At 37.5% G+C, this 17193-nt stretch overlaps 1 protein-coding gene across 1 annotated transcript; it reads right to left on the reverse strand.

Annotated features, from left to right (window-relative positions):
• Nucleotides 1–104: 104 nt before the first annotated feature.
• Nucleotides 105–16137, reverse strand: LOC113227895 (condensin complex subunit 2). Its single transcript, XM_026460980.1, has 12 exons — nucleotides 15886–16137; nucleotides 15184–15348; nucleotides 14649–14849; nucleotides 13968–14133; nucleotides 13557–13665; nucleotides 12969–13142; nucleotides 12396–12520; nucleotides 9533–9742; nucleotides 4450–4693; nucleotides 2121–2307; nucleotides 1541–1651; nucleotides 105–1280 (listed from the first exon to the last, which is right to left on the reverse strand). Exons 1-12 carry the CDS (start codon nucleotides 16012–16014, stop codon nucleotides 978–980), a joined length of 2124 nt encoding a protein of 707 aa, XP_026316765.1. The 5' UTR covers nucleotides 16015–16137; the 3' UTR covers nucleotides 105–977.
• Nucleotides 16138–17193: the final 1056 nt, after the last annotated feature.

A 17193-nucleotide genomic window follows, 5' to 3' on the forward strand; every position in this document is an offset into this window, starting at 1 on the left:
AATGAGACAATCAATCTTACTAAAATAGTTTATTAATTGCAAAATAATTACAAAAATAAATGTTCTTAGAAAACATCTATACAATGTTATGGACGCGAAATCATCAACAAATATGAAGATTGTTATCAAATTCATTATGTACATTTTTTATGCACAGCATTCTATTGTAACAGCGAGGGATCCTCTTCGAATTTCTTTTTTTACTTTAAGACTGCTATCAATTACAAGGTTCAGGGAAAAGTTACGAAAGTTATTCGTCACTTTTCATACAGCAAGGTCACTTTGAAAGATGGACACGCCAGGCGTGTCAATATAAATATTCACAAAGAATGTTGATACTGGTCACGATAAAACATTAAAGTCACGGAAACAAAGTTTACAAAATAGGGCATAAATTTCTATAAAGTGTTTGTTTGTTGTTCCATCATATAAGCATCATGCCCTCACGTCAATCCAGAATCTCATAGCAAATGGAGAAATTGATCTTGACATCGGGAAATTAAAAACTATTGCCAGACTACCAAATCAATTGCCTGGTCTCAAATTATGGCATACCCTGTAATGTTAATACCAGTACAACAAAATTCCCTGCGAGGCTTTACCGAGTACACCCGGATCAGAAACAATTTTCCCAACTCGATCCTACCGATAATCGAACGGAGCCTCCTTATCCAGGGTCCACTGCACACCGTCGCGTCGCGTCAAGTTATTATATAATTACAAGAAAATATTCAAACTGACACATCAAATATAGATTACCATATGAAATCGATATTTTCTTTCTATTTTTGTGCCGTGATTCTGATTGACCTGTACTATGCAGGACTATAATGAAGGTTGAATGAAAATATCTGCATCTTAACAAAGTGGTAAGGATTCTTTTAAAAGTATCATATCTTTACAAGGGTTAAAAGTCACACCATATAAAAAATTAATTACGCCAGCCTACTGGTCATACATTATAATTAAAACTATTCTTATTTTATAAGACCAACAATACCAATGTCTTTGAGATCCTCCCTTTTCTCCAAAACTAAACCTTTTTCGTTAGCCAAATGTAACACCGATAATAAGGCTAAAGGCACACTGAGAGACTCACGCATATTACTTGAAAGTTTATTCGGTAAACGTGAATAAACGTTGAAGAATGTTGTTGGCGTAATGTCTTCTTTTTCGCCTTCGGGTGTATTTTCTATAAGCATTTTCCATGTGTAGTGTTTTAATTGCTTCATGTCTACCTTTTTCGCACGCATCGCGTAAGGTATAAAGATTTTAGCAATCTGAAACAAATAATACACGTGTTTACTTGGAATTTTCGTCAATATTCGTGTTGTCGATTGGAGAAATTAAATTTCATATTCAGGAGTATGCCGAACATGAAAGCGAGGCTTTGTTGCGTAACTTTTATTTTCTTTAATATGGATAAGTAATCAGAACTAAACGCCCTTGGGCGCTGGCTGTCAAAAATTCATGGCTACGTAAGTCTCGTTCATTGTACAGTTCAAAGTTTTAAACTCATGTAAACAAAATTTAATGTTACCTTCGTTGGAGGTTCGATCATGTCCCCGATTTCCTCTGGCTCGGCTGCTTTAATTTGATCATGCAGCTCTCCTGCAGCAGTAGCGTCTTCGTTGCCCCATTCGTCTACGTCCTGTAGTGTTACAATACAATACAATCTTCATAGCACATAAAATACAGAAACACACTGAGCTTATTGCTATATAATTATCTCTTCCATGTTACGCGAAGGTAACATGAAGGTAAAATATGTGCAGTTATTTCACAGGATAACTTTAAATGGAAACAGTAAACCCAAAACGCTACACGAGTATATGTATAACACAAAAGCACTATATACCCACACTTTTGTTGCTACAGCACACATTTGATGTTTCTTTATTAATGGGTTGTGTGTGTGTGTGTGTGTGTGTGTGTGTGTGTGTGTGAGCGCGCGTGCGTGCGTTCGTGCGTGTGTGTACTCGTGCAAGTATGTGCGTGATTGTGTATGTGTGCGTGTACGATTAAATTCACGCTCTATGTATATTATTTATTAATAACAAAAATTTCGATGTAAAGTTTAGAATAAGTACTTATTTCAATCGAACGTAATAATGACTTACTGCAGCGTTGTTAACGCAATACGATGCATCATTCTCGTTATTGTAATCGTAGTCGCGTATCTCCTCAACGGCGAGCGGTTCAGGCGCGGCGGGAAGTTCGGGTTTGCTTTGCTCCAAGTCGCGTTTGCGTAGCATCAGCACGTTGCGTCGGAGGAACAGCTTACGGAAATGTGACTCGTCCAGACCCCTGTTACAAAAGTTTCAGGACAGTATAGTGCCGTAGTCGTGTTCTGTACAAATTAGTGAAATAGATGGGGTAACTGTAAACACGAGTAATTAAAAAATATTCAATTACCCTCACCATATGACAATGTCGCCCACGGATATGGAGCGATTTAAATAATTTCGGCGTTCATTGGCGTTAAACGATGCGAAAAACAGAGCGAGAAAAAAGCATTCCGTCTTACCTATTACATTATACACTACACTATTATAATTAGACTCTGTCATATTGTTTTATTAAAACGAGATATTGTAATAGTTGGATGTGTGTTTTTATACTAGCTTAATTCTATTATTTGTATGATAAGCAATATTATTTGTTGGAAAAACAGCATTTATTATTAATATACTCATAGTCCCTCAGATCTCATTTAAGTGAATTGTAAATTCTTATGAGATTAAACTTTATTAAATGTCGAAGGTAGTTTGATATAAGCTCAATTTAAATTGGAAGCGAACTTTTACATAGCAGTATGAACTTTATGTCCAATGTGTAACGTACAAACTGTAGTCTATCTTTTTTTGAAGATGGAGTAAAATGACGGTTCATTGCGCAAAAGTGTTACCCGCTTGCGAGCAGGTAGTGATTGCAGTCGATAAACATTTTAACAACTAGTCGATAGTCACATAGCATGATAGTCACGTTTATGCAATAAGTAGCTGAAATTGCTTCATTTCAACCATCATCGCCCCATTATTGGTCCAACGGCAAAGGTTCATTTGAATTGTTAATTTTTGTAAATTCATACATACATGCACTACATTTCGAATTATGTATATTAAAAATACAAAGAGGGGATATATTTATAAAGCTTTTCATTTAAATTTAATATAGATAATCAAATTCGCTTGTCGTTATTAAAATGTATATAAGTAGAAATTGATTTCGATGCTAGTAGGTTAACTGCCAAGGACCATTTATACGGGGCCAATCGACGAGGCATTCCATTAAGCCAATCCATTATGGAGTGTCTCCAGACTAGTGATAAAGACAATCCACTAAATTAGAACGATTTCAAATTTTTCCGCCCAATACCTTCCCTCGCCACACGTGCATTGAATTGGCTCATATAATGGCTTTGTGTGTACGTGCATTCTGAGCCAGTTCACTAGTTTGCCTTGACGTTTAGTAAAGAAACATAGCAATACTGGCTGTAATGTTGATGGACGTTGCGAATTTCGAACTAGACGAGTTTAATGGTTTGGCTTTGTGGAATGTTCGTCAATTGGCCCCGTGTAAACGGGTCATTAGAATAATAAAGACAATATTAGTAGTAATCATTAGAACGTTGTAACATTCAGACAGACTAAAGATACGATACGGTAGCTGCGAAAATTCCAGAGACGCGATCTGTTTAATGCCCGCCTTCCACTGTGAGCGGAGCGGGCTCCGTACGGACTCCATTTGATTCACAACGGTAAACTTTATAGAAGTGCTTCCAACGCAAACGAATGAGCGGAGTGGGTTGAGCGACTTGAATGAGTTACGAAAGAGCTCGCAGAGTTGAGCGAGGTTCCATGATTCGCAACGGTAAATTTCCTAGAAGTGCTTCCATTACGGCGAGTTAAGATAGGTCCGCTGTGTCATTGTGCGCCGCACTAGTTTTGAAAGGACTCCGCAATGGCAATACATAGGGACTTAACGTGCTTAGAAGGAAAGCAATTTGTGATATTTTAACATTAGAACTTTCCTACATTATTCCCCCTTTTTTCCCTACATTATTAATTAGAGAGGATGCAGAAAATGGGATGATATTAAATTCATAGCGTTTACTATGTCTTAAAACATTAAAAGTGATTTTATTTACACAAAACAAAAACTGAAACTGATTTTTACCACCGGCCAGCTCACTCCGGTAAGCCCGCTCGCTATGGAAGGCAAAGAACTCGCTCATCTAACCCATTTAATTTCCCCCTTGGCTCACTCTGCTTAGCCCGTTGGCAATGGAAGGCGAATACCTATATTCAGTGAAACCCTTTCGTAGTGGAAGGCGGGCATAAATGGGTTGTAGATGATCTAGTTTGTACGTTACTCAGTTGACATTAAGTTCATTATGCTATGGTTACTAAAATTCGCGGCACTGTAAATTGGGCCTTAAGGTCTCACCTATCAATAGGCGTCTTAAAGTTCGCCTCATTCCACGTATGTCCAGTAGCCAACGTTTTCCGACTGATCATGATCTTGGCGGGTTGCGCAGGTTCGTAATCGCCACTAGGCTCTGCGCAGGAGTCAAACGCCATCCCAGCGTTCAGAAAGTCAAGTTGTCGCTTCGTGCGTGGTGGTTTCTTATTCGTGCCGTCTTCTGTTAGGCGGCCTGCTGTTGATTGGGTGCGTTCGGACATTTTTGATGCTGGGAATAAAAATAATGATTTGATATTCAATATAAGTTTGATGGTTTTAATTAATATTGTAATAATAATGTCCTAGACAACCAATTCAGTTACATGGACTCAAACCCGGTAATCCCCTGTATTATGAGCGTCATGACAAAATCATCTTCAGAGGCACTACCCAGTACACTCCGAGCAGAACCTATTTTAAAAAGCACATTCCCGTAATTGGTCCTACCGGGAATCGAATCCGGAACTTCTTCAACTACTGATTACAATGCAAATCATTGAACCACTGAAGTCTTCCATTAAACAAACAACAATTAAATAATTATAACTTTTTTATAAAAAAAACTGACCTCAAAAGTTCGTTAAATTACAACTATTTGCCAAGTTTTATTGAAATCGGTCACCGGAAAGTGCGCGAAACTGAATTCATCCCCTAGTTTGCCACCCTTTGAGGTGAAATATTTTCTTCAAATTTAAATGGAACCACTTCTAAGGTACCCTCTTTCCAACAAAAAAAAGAAAGAAAATTCATTGACCTACCAATAAATGGACGTCGGGTTCGCACTAAAAAGTGTCCGCACCTATAAGGCGTTAAAATCGCACACAGATCGTCAATCGCGCAACAGTCTTAGTTTGTTCGACTGACAGCGCGGTTGTCAATCATGCAGTACCATATAATGCCAAGGCCAAGTTTATGAAGAGGGAGTGGTACGGTTGTCCTTGGTCTGGACTAGTCTATGACGATATGGTTCAAGCCAAACGTATTTTTAAAGGCAGGCTTCACTTAAGCCTGCTTCACTTAAGTGTCAAAATGACCAAGACCAAATTAAAATGGATAAACTTGCGTCACATCACTCTAAGTCTGATTTCCGTAATTTCTGGAAGTCAGCCAACAAATTAAGCGGACCTAAAGGCCTCCCCGTGAACGTTGGCGATGTGACTGATGAGCGGGGAATTGCAAATCTTTTCAGACAGCATTTTACTGTTAAGTCACCTCTGGGGCTCTCTCGATCCGTGTTCGGCGCGGAGTCCGGTCGTGGATCGGTGCCAACCTTAATTAAAGCAAGTGACGTCCGTGTTGCTTTACTTTCAATAAAGAAATGAAAATCACCGGGACACGACGGTCTCAGCGTTGAGCACTTAATTTACGCAGGCTTCCATGTACCCAGGATCCTTGCATTGCTGTTTAATTTGTGTTTGGGACATTCATATTTGTCATTCGACTTAATGAGAACGATTGTGGTACCAATAGCTAAGAACAGGACAGGTGACATGTCCGACAGGTCTAACTATAGGCCAATCTCTCTTGCTACTATAATGTCCAAGATATTTGACAGTGTGCTCAATTCACACTTAGAAAAACATTTGCAAGTGCACGAATCGCAGTTTGGTTTTCAGACAGGCTTATCCACTGAAACTGCTATTGTGACATTGAAGCATGCTGTCGGATACTATACTAATAAAAAGACATCAGTATACGCGTGTTTCTTGGACCTGTCCAATGCCTTTGATTTGGTCTCCTACGACATCCTGTGGTATAAACTAAGTGCCACGGGTATGCCTGTGGAGCTAACGAACGTTTTTAGTTGTTGGTACCGGAATCAAACGAACGTTGTAAGGTGGGCGGACAAATTTTCGGAGCCGTATAACTTGGAATGTGGGGTTAGGCAGGGTGGACTAACATCTCCTAGATTATTCAATTTGTACGTCAATGCACTGATAGGTGAACTCAGCAGCACGCATGTGGGCTGCTTTGTTGACGAATTTGTTTAAACAACATTAGCTATGCCGATGATATGGTGCTGCTGGCGCCATCGATCAGTGCATTGAGAAAACTAATTGGAGTATGTGAGTCATATGCAACATCCCATGGCTTGTTATATAATGTTAAAAAGTCGGAGTTTAGAATCTTTGGAGCCGCCGTAGGAAGAGTCCTATGCGTGCACTTCCTGTATTACTTAATGATTCTCCGTTAAAAAGGGTTAGCCACTTTAAATACTTGGGACACTATGTTACCGATGACCTCAAGGATGACCTGAATATACAGCGCGAACGGAGAGCACTCTCGTTGAGAGCAAACATGCTTGCCCGCAGGTTCGCCAGATGTACGGCTGCAGTTAAGATAACATTGTTTAAAGCTTACTGCACACCAAAGTACGCTAGCGCTCTGTGGAGGAGCTACACTCAATGCTCTCGGAATGCTCTGTGCGTGCAATACAACAACGCCTTCAAGACGCTGTTGGGGCTGACACGTTTCTGCAGTGCCTCAGCCTTGTTCACTGACGTGCGCGTAGATAGTTTTACGGCTGTTGTACGTAAAAAGTCGGCGTCGCTACTGAAGAGAATACGTGACAGCCCCAATAGCCTCCTGAAGACAGTTCCTGACAGGAATGAGTGCCCAATTATGCGGCACTTAATAATAATACAAAGTCCCTGGCAAAATATAAGTACTAATATAGTTTCAAGTCTGTACCTACTAACATTTGATTGGATCTCAGTTGTCTCAATAAATAAATTTTATTATTATTGTATTTATTTTAAACTGTATAATAATAATATTAAATAACTTTAATATTAAAACTAATAATAATAATTAAAACTAATATTAAAATATTATTATTATTATATGATAATAATAACTTGTAAAAATTACTGCAGTAAAGTGTAAAAACATAATTTTGCATCATATTTTCACTAAACAAATATATTGTGTTATCATAGTTCTCATTTAAGTGTTATTTTGTACATATTTGCATTTTGTATTTAATTTACATACATGAATCGTAAATATAAATTACAACAGCACACAAAATAATCAAATAGCTAACTGTCCTTTTTCTACACATTGCATGCGCAAAAGATGCAAAGAGATCCATTACGTCAATTTGAAGAAGCTTATATAAACTTCTTAGTCATTTTCAATTGTTCGAACCCCAAGCGATTGATATATTTAGAACAAAGAAACCATAGAGTCTCTTTGATTTTAATCTAATTTTTAAATTGATTTTTTATTAAACGTCATACCTATCAGAAGTCAGAAAATACATTTGCTCGAAATAACGTTAGCTCGAATTTTAACAATGTCAAATGTATTTTTAGGTTGATTACAAAACAAAAGCTAATTTTGTCTTTGTGAAAAGCATCAAAATTACTCGAAAGCGTAACGGTTTTATTATAAATCGGTTTTCGGAATTACGGATATTTGAGTTTACGTTTAGTTGGAATATCGGTGCATTTCTTATAGTACACGCTTATTTTCATATTTATAGTAATATTTGTATGTATGTATCAGCCTAACTCTTTATTATTTCTTTAAGTGAATTTGTGCAAAATTCGACATAATAATATATATAAAAATTAATTAATATTTACGATAAAGGCTACTCCATTACTCTTGTGTTCAAGTAATTTTCAGTCGAAGCCAGGCCATTATAGCTTAAAATATAATTTGTAGATCCGCTTTTAGGTATAAAATAAATTTGTTTTTTGTTGTTGTCATATAATTATTTCTAGTAATTCTGTTTTTTGTGTCTACTCAAACGTTCACATTAAAGGCAGTTATGCGGTTTACGAATTTAGCCGACGACAGTATGTGATATGATGTGTTCCTAAAGCCAACCGTACCCAGCAGGCCTAGCATGAGCCCGAAGACAAAACTTATCTCTTCTTCGAACTGTCAATTTTCCCTCGAAAATGACGTCACTGCGAGTTATGACTACAGACGCCAGAATAAGCGCCATGAGTTAATGTCGCGCATACAAATGTCAAATGAAGACAATTTCCCTCCAACCATAGCACGACAGCTAAATTTTGTATACTTTTCACAGATTGTCGTAGTGAAATATCTCTACTACGTTTGGGGCAGAAGACAGAAAGTATGAGCAGAGAAAACTTTGTCTACGGTAGAGAGTTTCTCTTCCTGTTACGTCGTGCTCGGAGGTGAGACATAATCGGTAGAGAAGAGAGAGATATCGACGCGCTTAAGTTTTGTCCATTTCCCTTCATGCTAAGCCTGCAGGACGTTCTCATCTAGCGCCTAGAGTAGGGATGCACGAGTTTTTGCTGCGAATCGATTTCTGGGTCGTAATGGATCATATGACTCTAAATCGATCCACGGATCGGATCGTACGCTCTTCAATCGATCTTACAAAAATTGTTTCAAAATTTGTAATAATTTAATTACACACCTTTATTACATGATTTCATTGCCATAATATGAAAATACTTTTTTTTGCTTTTCACAGATACCAATCCATTACATCTAACTAAACTATTCAATAATAATATCATATAATTTAATGTCCAAGGCATGGGCCTTTTCTGGTTACCTATCAGAATTCCGAAATGACATTTTTCAGAAAATTTTTCGTTTGTTCGAATTTTCATAAACGTCGAAAGTAATTTTGAGAGTAAAATGTTTTTTCTTTTAAACCTAACTTAACCGAACCTAATCATGTTTTTGCGATAAACATCCAACATTTTCTGAAAGAACAACAGTTTCGTTATAGTTCGGTTTTCGGTGTAATGAAAATTCGAATAAACGTTATTTCGGAGAAAATAAATTCGAGTTTGTGATAGGTTACCTTCTTTTTTTCATCTTCCGTTTCTGTACTTGACGAAATCTTTAATACGACTTTAGTATAAATTATGAATACGATCTAGACGACTCGAATCGCCTTAATATTGAATCGATTCGCTTAAAAATAGCAATCAAATGAATCGATTAAAAGAATCGCTTAGATTGTATTCAAATGAATCGATCTTCATAAATGCATTCCTAGCTTAGAGTGCTAAGTGTTTACGAAGTCATCGTATGGTATAATACACAGGTTGCAGAAAACAAAACTCACCTCTATTGTTTTTCAAGCGCCAATGCGAGGGGCCAGCCCAGGCGGCCACGATGGCGCCGCAGTAGGAGTACTCGAGTCTCGTGTCTTGCGCCCCCGCCGGGCGCATGTCTGTCAGCCGTGCTACGGGTGCCGGCGGAAGACGGGCCACGCACGCCGCTACGGCCACGTCCGCTTCTTCATCGCTCTCGATACCGCCTAGGGGCTCGTCCTCTACGTTGTCGTATAAAATACATTTTATTAATATTTTTGTTTTCATAATATCAAGTGACGCTGACGGGACGAACAAGTCGTGCGCCTGATGGTAAGCGACACGCCTGTCCATAGTTGCAGTGCCACTAATAACACAGCAGTGGCGAGGCGTCCATAGAACTCGATTCCCATTGACTGGCCTAAAATTTCCCACGTATCATCAAGTATCATAAATATTTTAAAATAATTTACTACATTTTGTGCTTAATTTTACATGTAGAATAATTAATCAGTGAAATAAATTGTACTAGTATCTTGTGTGCCAATAAGTTAGTTAAGGCAAGTTCTTTGTTTTGCTCTGGCTTTACTAGACAATTTTCACACCTCGCTACTGTAAGACAGACATAAGTTGACAAGTAACATGTGCCTATAATTCACCAGCACCCTTACTTACCCTTCAAAACCGGAACACAGTAATGCTGAGATTACTGCTTGGCGGTAGAAATAGGTAAGGTGGCAGTACTACCCTAGGCGAACTCTTTCACAAGGAGCTCTATTGCTACTAGATTATATAATTAATCATAACGGGCCATTTAGATGGAGAGAGTTTATCGCACGCTTCGTGGCGAGAAATAATACACTATTGTCGCAAGCAATAATCGTCATTAAGATTATGGTAGCATAATGTTTACATACATGCAAGAACTAAAATCTCATCTACGATTATGTCATACGAGATTCGCAAGTAACTTATCGCCTACAGCGACTGTTTATATGGCGAAATACATGGTGAGATTTTTGCTTACGAGTTCTCCGATTGTATAAACACATTCTCGTATGACATTTTTTCAAGTTCACATTAGTATCGTACAAATCAGTCGAGTGCGAGATTGGCCAAGCGATTTCGGTCATTGATTATGTTTACACGGCGACATTCGATAATCAACGGCGTGGCAATTATCGCCCACATGGAATTGCGATTTTCGATTCTGTTGAGACAGAAAAAGTTTCTTGTGAATTTGTGATTCGCCATTCTGAGGAATGTCTCTCTATGTAAATAGATGGGAATTTAGAGCGCTTACGCACTACGTCCGATTCGTATCTGGGGGTCTACTCTCGATCTCCGTCCGAAACAATTACTGCCAAATAAGCAATACTTGACCAAATGAAAAGACGCGTGATGCGAATGAAGCTTCATACTTGATACTTGTCTTTTAATTTTGTCGAATATTACTTATTTGAAAGTAACTGTTTCGGACGGCTGTCGGACGGAGATCGAGAGTAGACCCCCAGTTCCAAGTCCGAGGAAAGAAGTCCAAAATGTCACAGGGATCATTTTATCTTTAGATGTAGGTACAAGCGACATTCGAAGTGTGTCCGAGTGTTCTATTTGTATAGTCTCCAATTCGGGACGAATAAGAAGCGGATGCAGTGCGACAAGGTAATTAAGTGTTTTAAGGCCCGTGTACACGGTAACGCTGCACCGTGTGTAAACACGCGCAACCCATGTACATGTGTGGATATATTTGTACATGTACTTGCTCGTGGCCGTTTCCTCTTATTGATGACGATCAATAAGATAGGAACCATTCATGGGGCCTTATTAACACAATGAAATGAAAATAAGAATAAATACAGAAGAAGTGCTTAGTTTGCGTGATACGTGTGCCAACAGCTCGCGGAGTACTGCAAACTTCGAGCTCAGTTCGCCATTTTCGCTTTGTACGTTATGGTCGTGTCAATTATCTCGCGCAAAACATCGAAAATTGTGGAAAAGTACCTTATTTTAATCATTTTTTTGTGCAAGAAACGAAAGTAAACCTTATTCCGCTGCAATATACTCGCTTCTTTTTTGGAGAACTTAGTAAACACCTCGAATTTTTTTTGAAGAATCTCGAATTTTTGACGGCCTCTGTGGTCGAGTGGCTTGCACACCGGTTTTCATGGTGTCGCCATCTCTGAGGTCCCGGGTTCAATCCCCGGCCGAGTAAATGTAGAAAACAACTTTTCTATATTGTCACGGGTCTGGGCGTTTGTGGTATTGTCGTTGTTTCCGATTTCCATAAGACAAGTGCTTTAGCTACTTAGTTTGGGATCAGAGCAACGCATGTGATGTCTAATATTGCAGTTTGCTTTGAATTCATTGTTCGAAAATGCAGAAAGTAGGACCACAAAGTCATTGCTTGAGAAATTTGTAACGAATGGATGGAACGATGAAACTATTCATGAGGTCTTATTAACACAAAGAAATGAAAATGAATTCTAGTCGGTCGTTTATAATCTAACGGCGTGTTTACACAGAGTCGTCTTTCGCCAGGCTACTTCGCTTGCCGAAGGCGGTGCAATCAACTAGTTTACATTGAGTCAACTCCGCGCGCATCGTGCTGGAATGCGACCGCCGTCATATTGAAACTTGTTTGATCGAATGCGGCTTGCCGAAGGCGACCGAGTCGACAATGATTACACATAATCGACTTGACTGACTTCGGCAGGGTCAGATGTCTCAGTGTTTACACTGAGTAACCAGCGTAGGCAACCTGTCGACCTAGTGTAAACGAGCCATAACCGATACATTTCAAAGCTTAATCAAATCTTATATGACTATATTTAAACAGAAGTTCACATTGGTTATGCTTAGAAACCAAATTTCAACCACTCGAAAAAGACCCCTCACCGAACAGATCGTTATGCTCCTCATCCTGTGGAATAGGTTCGACCTCAGCGTTGACGTCGAACGCGAGCGCTTGCTGCGACAGGTTTAGTCTATTTTCTTCAACCCAGTTGTTCACACGGGCATCTCTGTATAAATAACACAAAGCCTTTAATAAATCCGTCCACCCCAGCGCTTATGCGGCCTTATGCGACCACCTGGTACTAGATGTAGAAGATGATACTGGTTTTGCGTGCTCATAGATATAAATTTAGAGATTCATCTATATGCCTATTTTTACAATAATATTATGTATATATATTATGTATATTCTTTTGCTGATGCATTTCTCCACTATGTGACTTTCTATTATTTCAATGCCATTACAACAAGGAGCTCTACTGCTTCGAAATGCTACGACAGATCCGAATAGAGGCTAAACGCGAGTACGATGCGTGGGAATGTTGAAGGATTCCTTGTCATGCCATCCCGCCAATGCCGCAGGAACTTAGAGGTGATCTGGGATTTATAATAGCTTTATGATGGTAATAATATAATTAAAATACTGTAGTAGTAAGAATTGAGTTTAATACATACGTGTCCTCAGTCTCTGGATCCCAGTTGCTAATAGAGAAGCCAGTAAACGGTTCACATATCTGGTCGGTATCATTGAAAACTGGCAACAACTTGGTAGCCAATGCAATGCGATCAGTTAGCTCTATGTCTTCTGGTATATTTTCCTTTATAGACTCTAAGAATTGGTTGTCAGTTCTAAAAAAAAAATTGGTAGAAGTTTTAAATTACAACATAACTTTTCTAGAGGAAATGCCTTAATATTACAGAAAAAGGTTCCTTAATTTTGGTTGTAATTAAGTTCAAGTTTTAAAATAGGACGTAAACATTTTAAAACAGTCGTTTATACTAAAAACATACTGCCCTGAACAATCTATGAAATGTCGCTTACACCTTTTCTAAATAACACATACATTGTAGTAAAAAGTCGAGGTCCGTAGTATCTGTCTACTTCAGAAAGAGGCAGGCGTGACAGTACGTGTGTGTATTATTACAGTTAGATATCTTCTGTTCACTGCTTTCTAGCATTTCAAAAATGTTAATTTTTTTCTGTTTTTTAAATTCTCGATTAAGTAAAGGATTTTTGAAATTATTTTGCTTCGAGAATACAACCTTAATATAAGTCCCAAAGTTTTGTCATGTACGGGCAGAGTGGCGTTGAAAGCTCTATTCGACGACGTCACGTCCCCCGTAGTGGCGGCAAGCCGTTCAAAAAACGGATCTAAAAATAAAAACCAGATTCATAAAAGGAAACAAACACTTTCAAGCAACAATGAAACATATATTTTTACAAGTAATTTTTGCACTACAAGGTATGATCCATAAGTTACAGTACGTAAATTATATATTCTTCAGATTGTTCTTAGAACACACAAGAATATAGGCTTTAATGCAGCTTTTCTTCAGAAAAGAAGAAAACACAATGTTGGCTCCATACATATACATGACCATCTGCTTAAGAAGCGGTAGGACAATCCATTAGGCTACCACGACATTCTAGTAATAATAATGTGACATACAGACCTAAGCAATCGTTAACATCAAACTCTCCATTCAAAGTATCAGGGTTGTTGGCAATAGCTCCCCTGGAGCGCTTTTTCTTCTTTTTAAGCGGCGCAGCCGCATGCTCCCCGTCCACCGCACCTTCTTCTTGCATCGCCCCGTCGTCGTCTTTCTTGCCTCGTTTAGTCTACGAGGGAAAATTATGGATAGAGATTGCAAATACTGGAACATTGAAGAACATTGTAAAAGTGTAAAAAATGTATAAATAAATGAAGTTCCATGCTACTGTTCCAACATTGTGGGTGTTTCCTGTTCGGGATACCTAATTCTATTCTTAGCACCTACTATTTGTATGCCTATATCTGCTACTTGGTACTGCTTATCACAATGTTCAGTCTTGCTATAACTTCTAACACAAAGTTCTATCCTAGGTACCACTAGATTTAGCGCACAGTGTTTCCTTCGCACTTCTTTATCATTAGGACACAGTGAGTGTTGTAAATGATTCTAGGTCTAAACTTAAACCATTATTTTAACATATTGTAGGAAATAAGGTCAGATGACTCTATTTTGAATATATGTATTATATCTAAATACCTATGGGTTCATAATAACATTGTGGATTTGTCTAATATAGCTTTGAGAAGCCATATTCATACGAAAATTATTTCACATTTGTAGCATCTCCTGACTGAAAATTACCTGGGCTGCCTTACTCAATCCCCCAGCCATCTTCAAGACATCAAAATGCACAGCGTCAACCCTGAAGGAGTAAATTCTGGCAGAAGCATCAACAACAGTTGAAGCAGTCTGTAGGTTCTCCATTCGCGCGTCATGACGGCGCAGCATTGAAGACATGAAATCTATTAGCTGAAGGTTCCATGCGTTGTCTTTGTTTATTTTCTGTAAGGTAAATTGTAGGTAAATTTAAGTAATAAATAAAAAAGAAAATTCTTTAAATTGACCTCTAACCTTAACATATTTCAGTTCATACTAACTTTATATTGCCAGTTAATTGATTAAGATAGATTGCGATAGACAAGTGACTGAAGTAACTTTACATATTTTACAAGGAAGTCGATAATGCTTGTATGTGATTTCTCATATATTATGCCTTTAATTAATGCAATTTAAAAAGAAATATGTGAAAAGGATTTGTTATGCGTGAACCTGAAGTAATATTTTATTCAGTATTTTATGTCATAGTATGTTACTCTTTTAACACAAAAGTACAAACATTTTCAGCAAAGAGCTTCAGACATCCTTGAAAATGTTCTTTCTGTGGTGAGGAAGACATGGTCTCCCTGGGCCGTTTTGGTGATGAAAGGTTTGGTGTAGACGTCGCGACTGCTCGCTCTGAGGCCAGTAGGGATGATCGTTCAGCATCATCATCATTGCGGTCCTGAAAACAATAATAGAAATACGATTTTGTAATATTATAATTTGGAGTAATGCATGTCTCAAGTTGATATAGATACAATACACGATTGTATCTACATGTCATGACAACTACTTCAATAAACATTGACAATTAAGATATCCAATTCATTTTTTCACCTTATCCCTTTTCCAAATTTCGTTATTATTATGATATTATAAGTTTGCCCATGTTAAAAACCACTAAAACACCATGTACGTCCTAAGAAAATTAAGAAAAAATCTCACTATTTATAATTATGTCAAAATATGAATTAATAAAGCAAAGTGAAAAATCACTTAAAACAAAATTTTGTGGCTTAAGATGGCAGGCTTAAATATTAATTATAAATAGCATTATTTATGTATAACAATTTAGTTTTTATTTTAGTTAGGGTTAGGTTAGTTAACTATAATTAAAGATGACAAATGCATGAATTACACCAACTCATAACTACTTCACTAACACATTAATATGTTTAAGCTTAAGCTAAGTTTTTCCAATCAAATAAAGGTAAATTACCTCGTCCTTAGAACTGGGTACTCGTACTTGGGGAATTAAAGACCGTCTCCGAATTGAACTGGAACTACTACTCCCGCCTACACTTTGCCGAGGCAAAGGCGTAGATGTTATAGGATTTTCCACCATCATTAGGCGTCAATCGTATACATTAATGTATTCAACACATCAACCTTATTATTATTTCTCGCCGGTAAACATTCTTTCACTCAGAAAATAGCAATTATTTTCGTATTTTCTCTCCAAAAATTAAAACTCAACGGACGACAGTTGACAGTTGTAGTCATCGACAAAGGAAAACTTTTTTAAGCGCGTCCCACTGAATAGTTGTTATATGCTCTAAGGAATAGTTAAACAACACATTCGTTTTTTGTCAAGCATTATTATGTCTTCACTGAAGACTTCGTTTTTATATTATTTTATTAAGTATGAGAAAAAATTTAAATCTCTGTCAGTCGTTTATTTGCCACTCGGGACATTACGGTCAATTTACATTGATACAGTGACTGACACCTGTAGCAAGTGCATATCCACTTGTGACTTTTGTTTACATTGGTAGCGTTTGGCACTATCGCCGAAGACATGCCAGCGAGCCATGACATGGGCCTATTTATTGTTTATACTTCTTCAGAGTATCGTTCTGTCTTTCTAGTTATTCAGTAATTTAATATATTCGTATGTAACAAAGAGTAACAATAATAATAATAATAATAGTGACCAAAGAGTAATAATTTCAAAAATGTTTCGTTCAACATTGTTTCTTGAATGGTTAGGACAACGTAGTGATTAGATCCTCTTTGGGTTAGGATGCGAAATTATTGCTAACTGTTTAATATTCATTCTGCTATATAAATATTGTTGACCCGATCATTTATATTTTTTTACTATACACAAGTATGTTGATTTGTTTAAATTTTATAATACAAAAATTAATCGATCTCTAAACTGCCCACCATTATTCTTTTCTCTTTACTTTCTAATCCGGGGTAGTTTGATGGCAATTTTTTAATTCGGGCTCGCATAGTTTTTTTTAATTTAAATGTATGAATACACTTTTCAAGTTAAGTGTTGATTTTTTGTATTTCTTTCTACCACTTTCCCAATTTCAAAAACATAAACATCATTGCGGTATTTTAACATTCGGCATGCATTAAAATTTCGTCCTTACTTCATTTTAGTATTAGTTTGTCAAAAATGGCCAAAAAAGACAGTACACCAATACTATAGGCCGTTAGAGAGAGATTTGGCATCATCGACTGAATGTTATAGTTCACCAGTGTCTCTGTGATATGAAAACTTGACAACGACACC

Source organism: Hyposmocoma kahamanoa, unplaced genomic scaffold, assembly GCF_003589595.1.
Source record: "Hyposmocoma kahamanoa isolate Upper Pololo Valley unplaced genomic scaffold, ASM358959v1 220, whole genome shotgun sequence".
In the NCBI taxonomy this organism is placed as follows: Eukaryota; Metazoa; Arthropoda; class Insecta; order Lepidoptera; family Cosmopterigidae; genus Hyposmocoma; species Hyposmocoma kahamanoa.

Coding starts and splice junctions, on each gene's coding strand:
- LOC113227895 (XM_026460980.1), bottom strand. CDS start 16,014: ATGATGGTGGAAAATCCTATAACATCTACGCCTTTGCCTCGGCAAAGT. Junction 4,694..9,532: donor GCGCTTGAAAAACAATAGAG/GTGAGTTTTGTT, acceptor TTTTATTCCCAG/CATCAAAAATGTCCGAACGC. Junction 1,281..1,540: donor TGATCGAACCTCCAACGAAG/GTAACATTAAAT, acceptor TATTTGTTTCAG/ATTGCTAAAATCTTTATACC.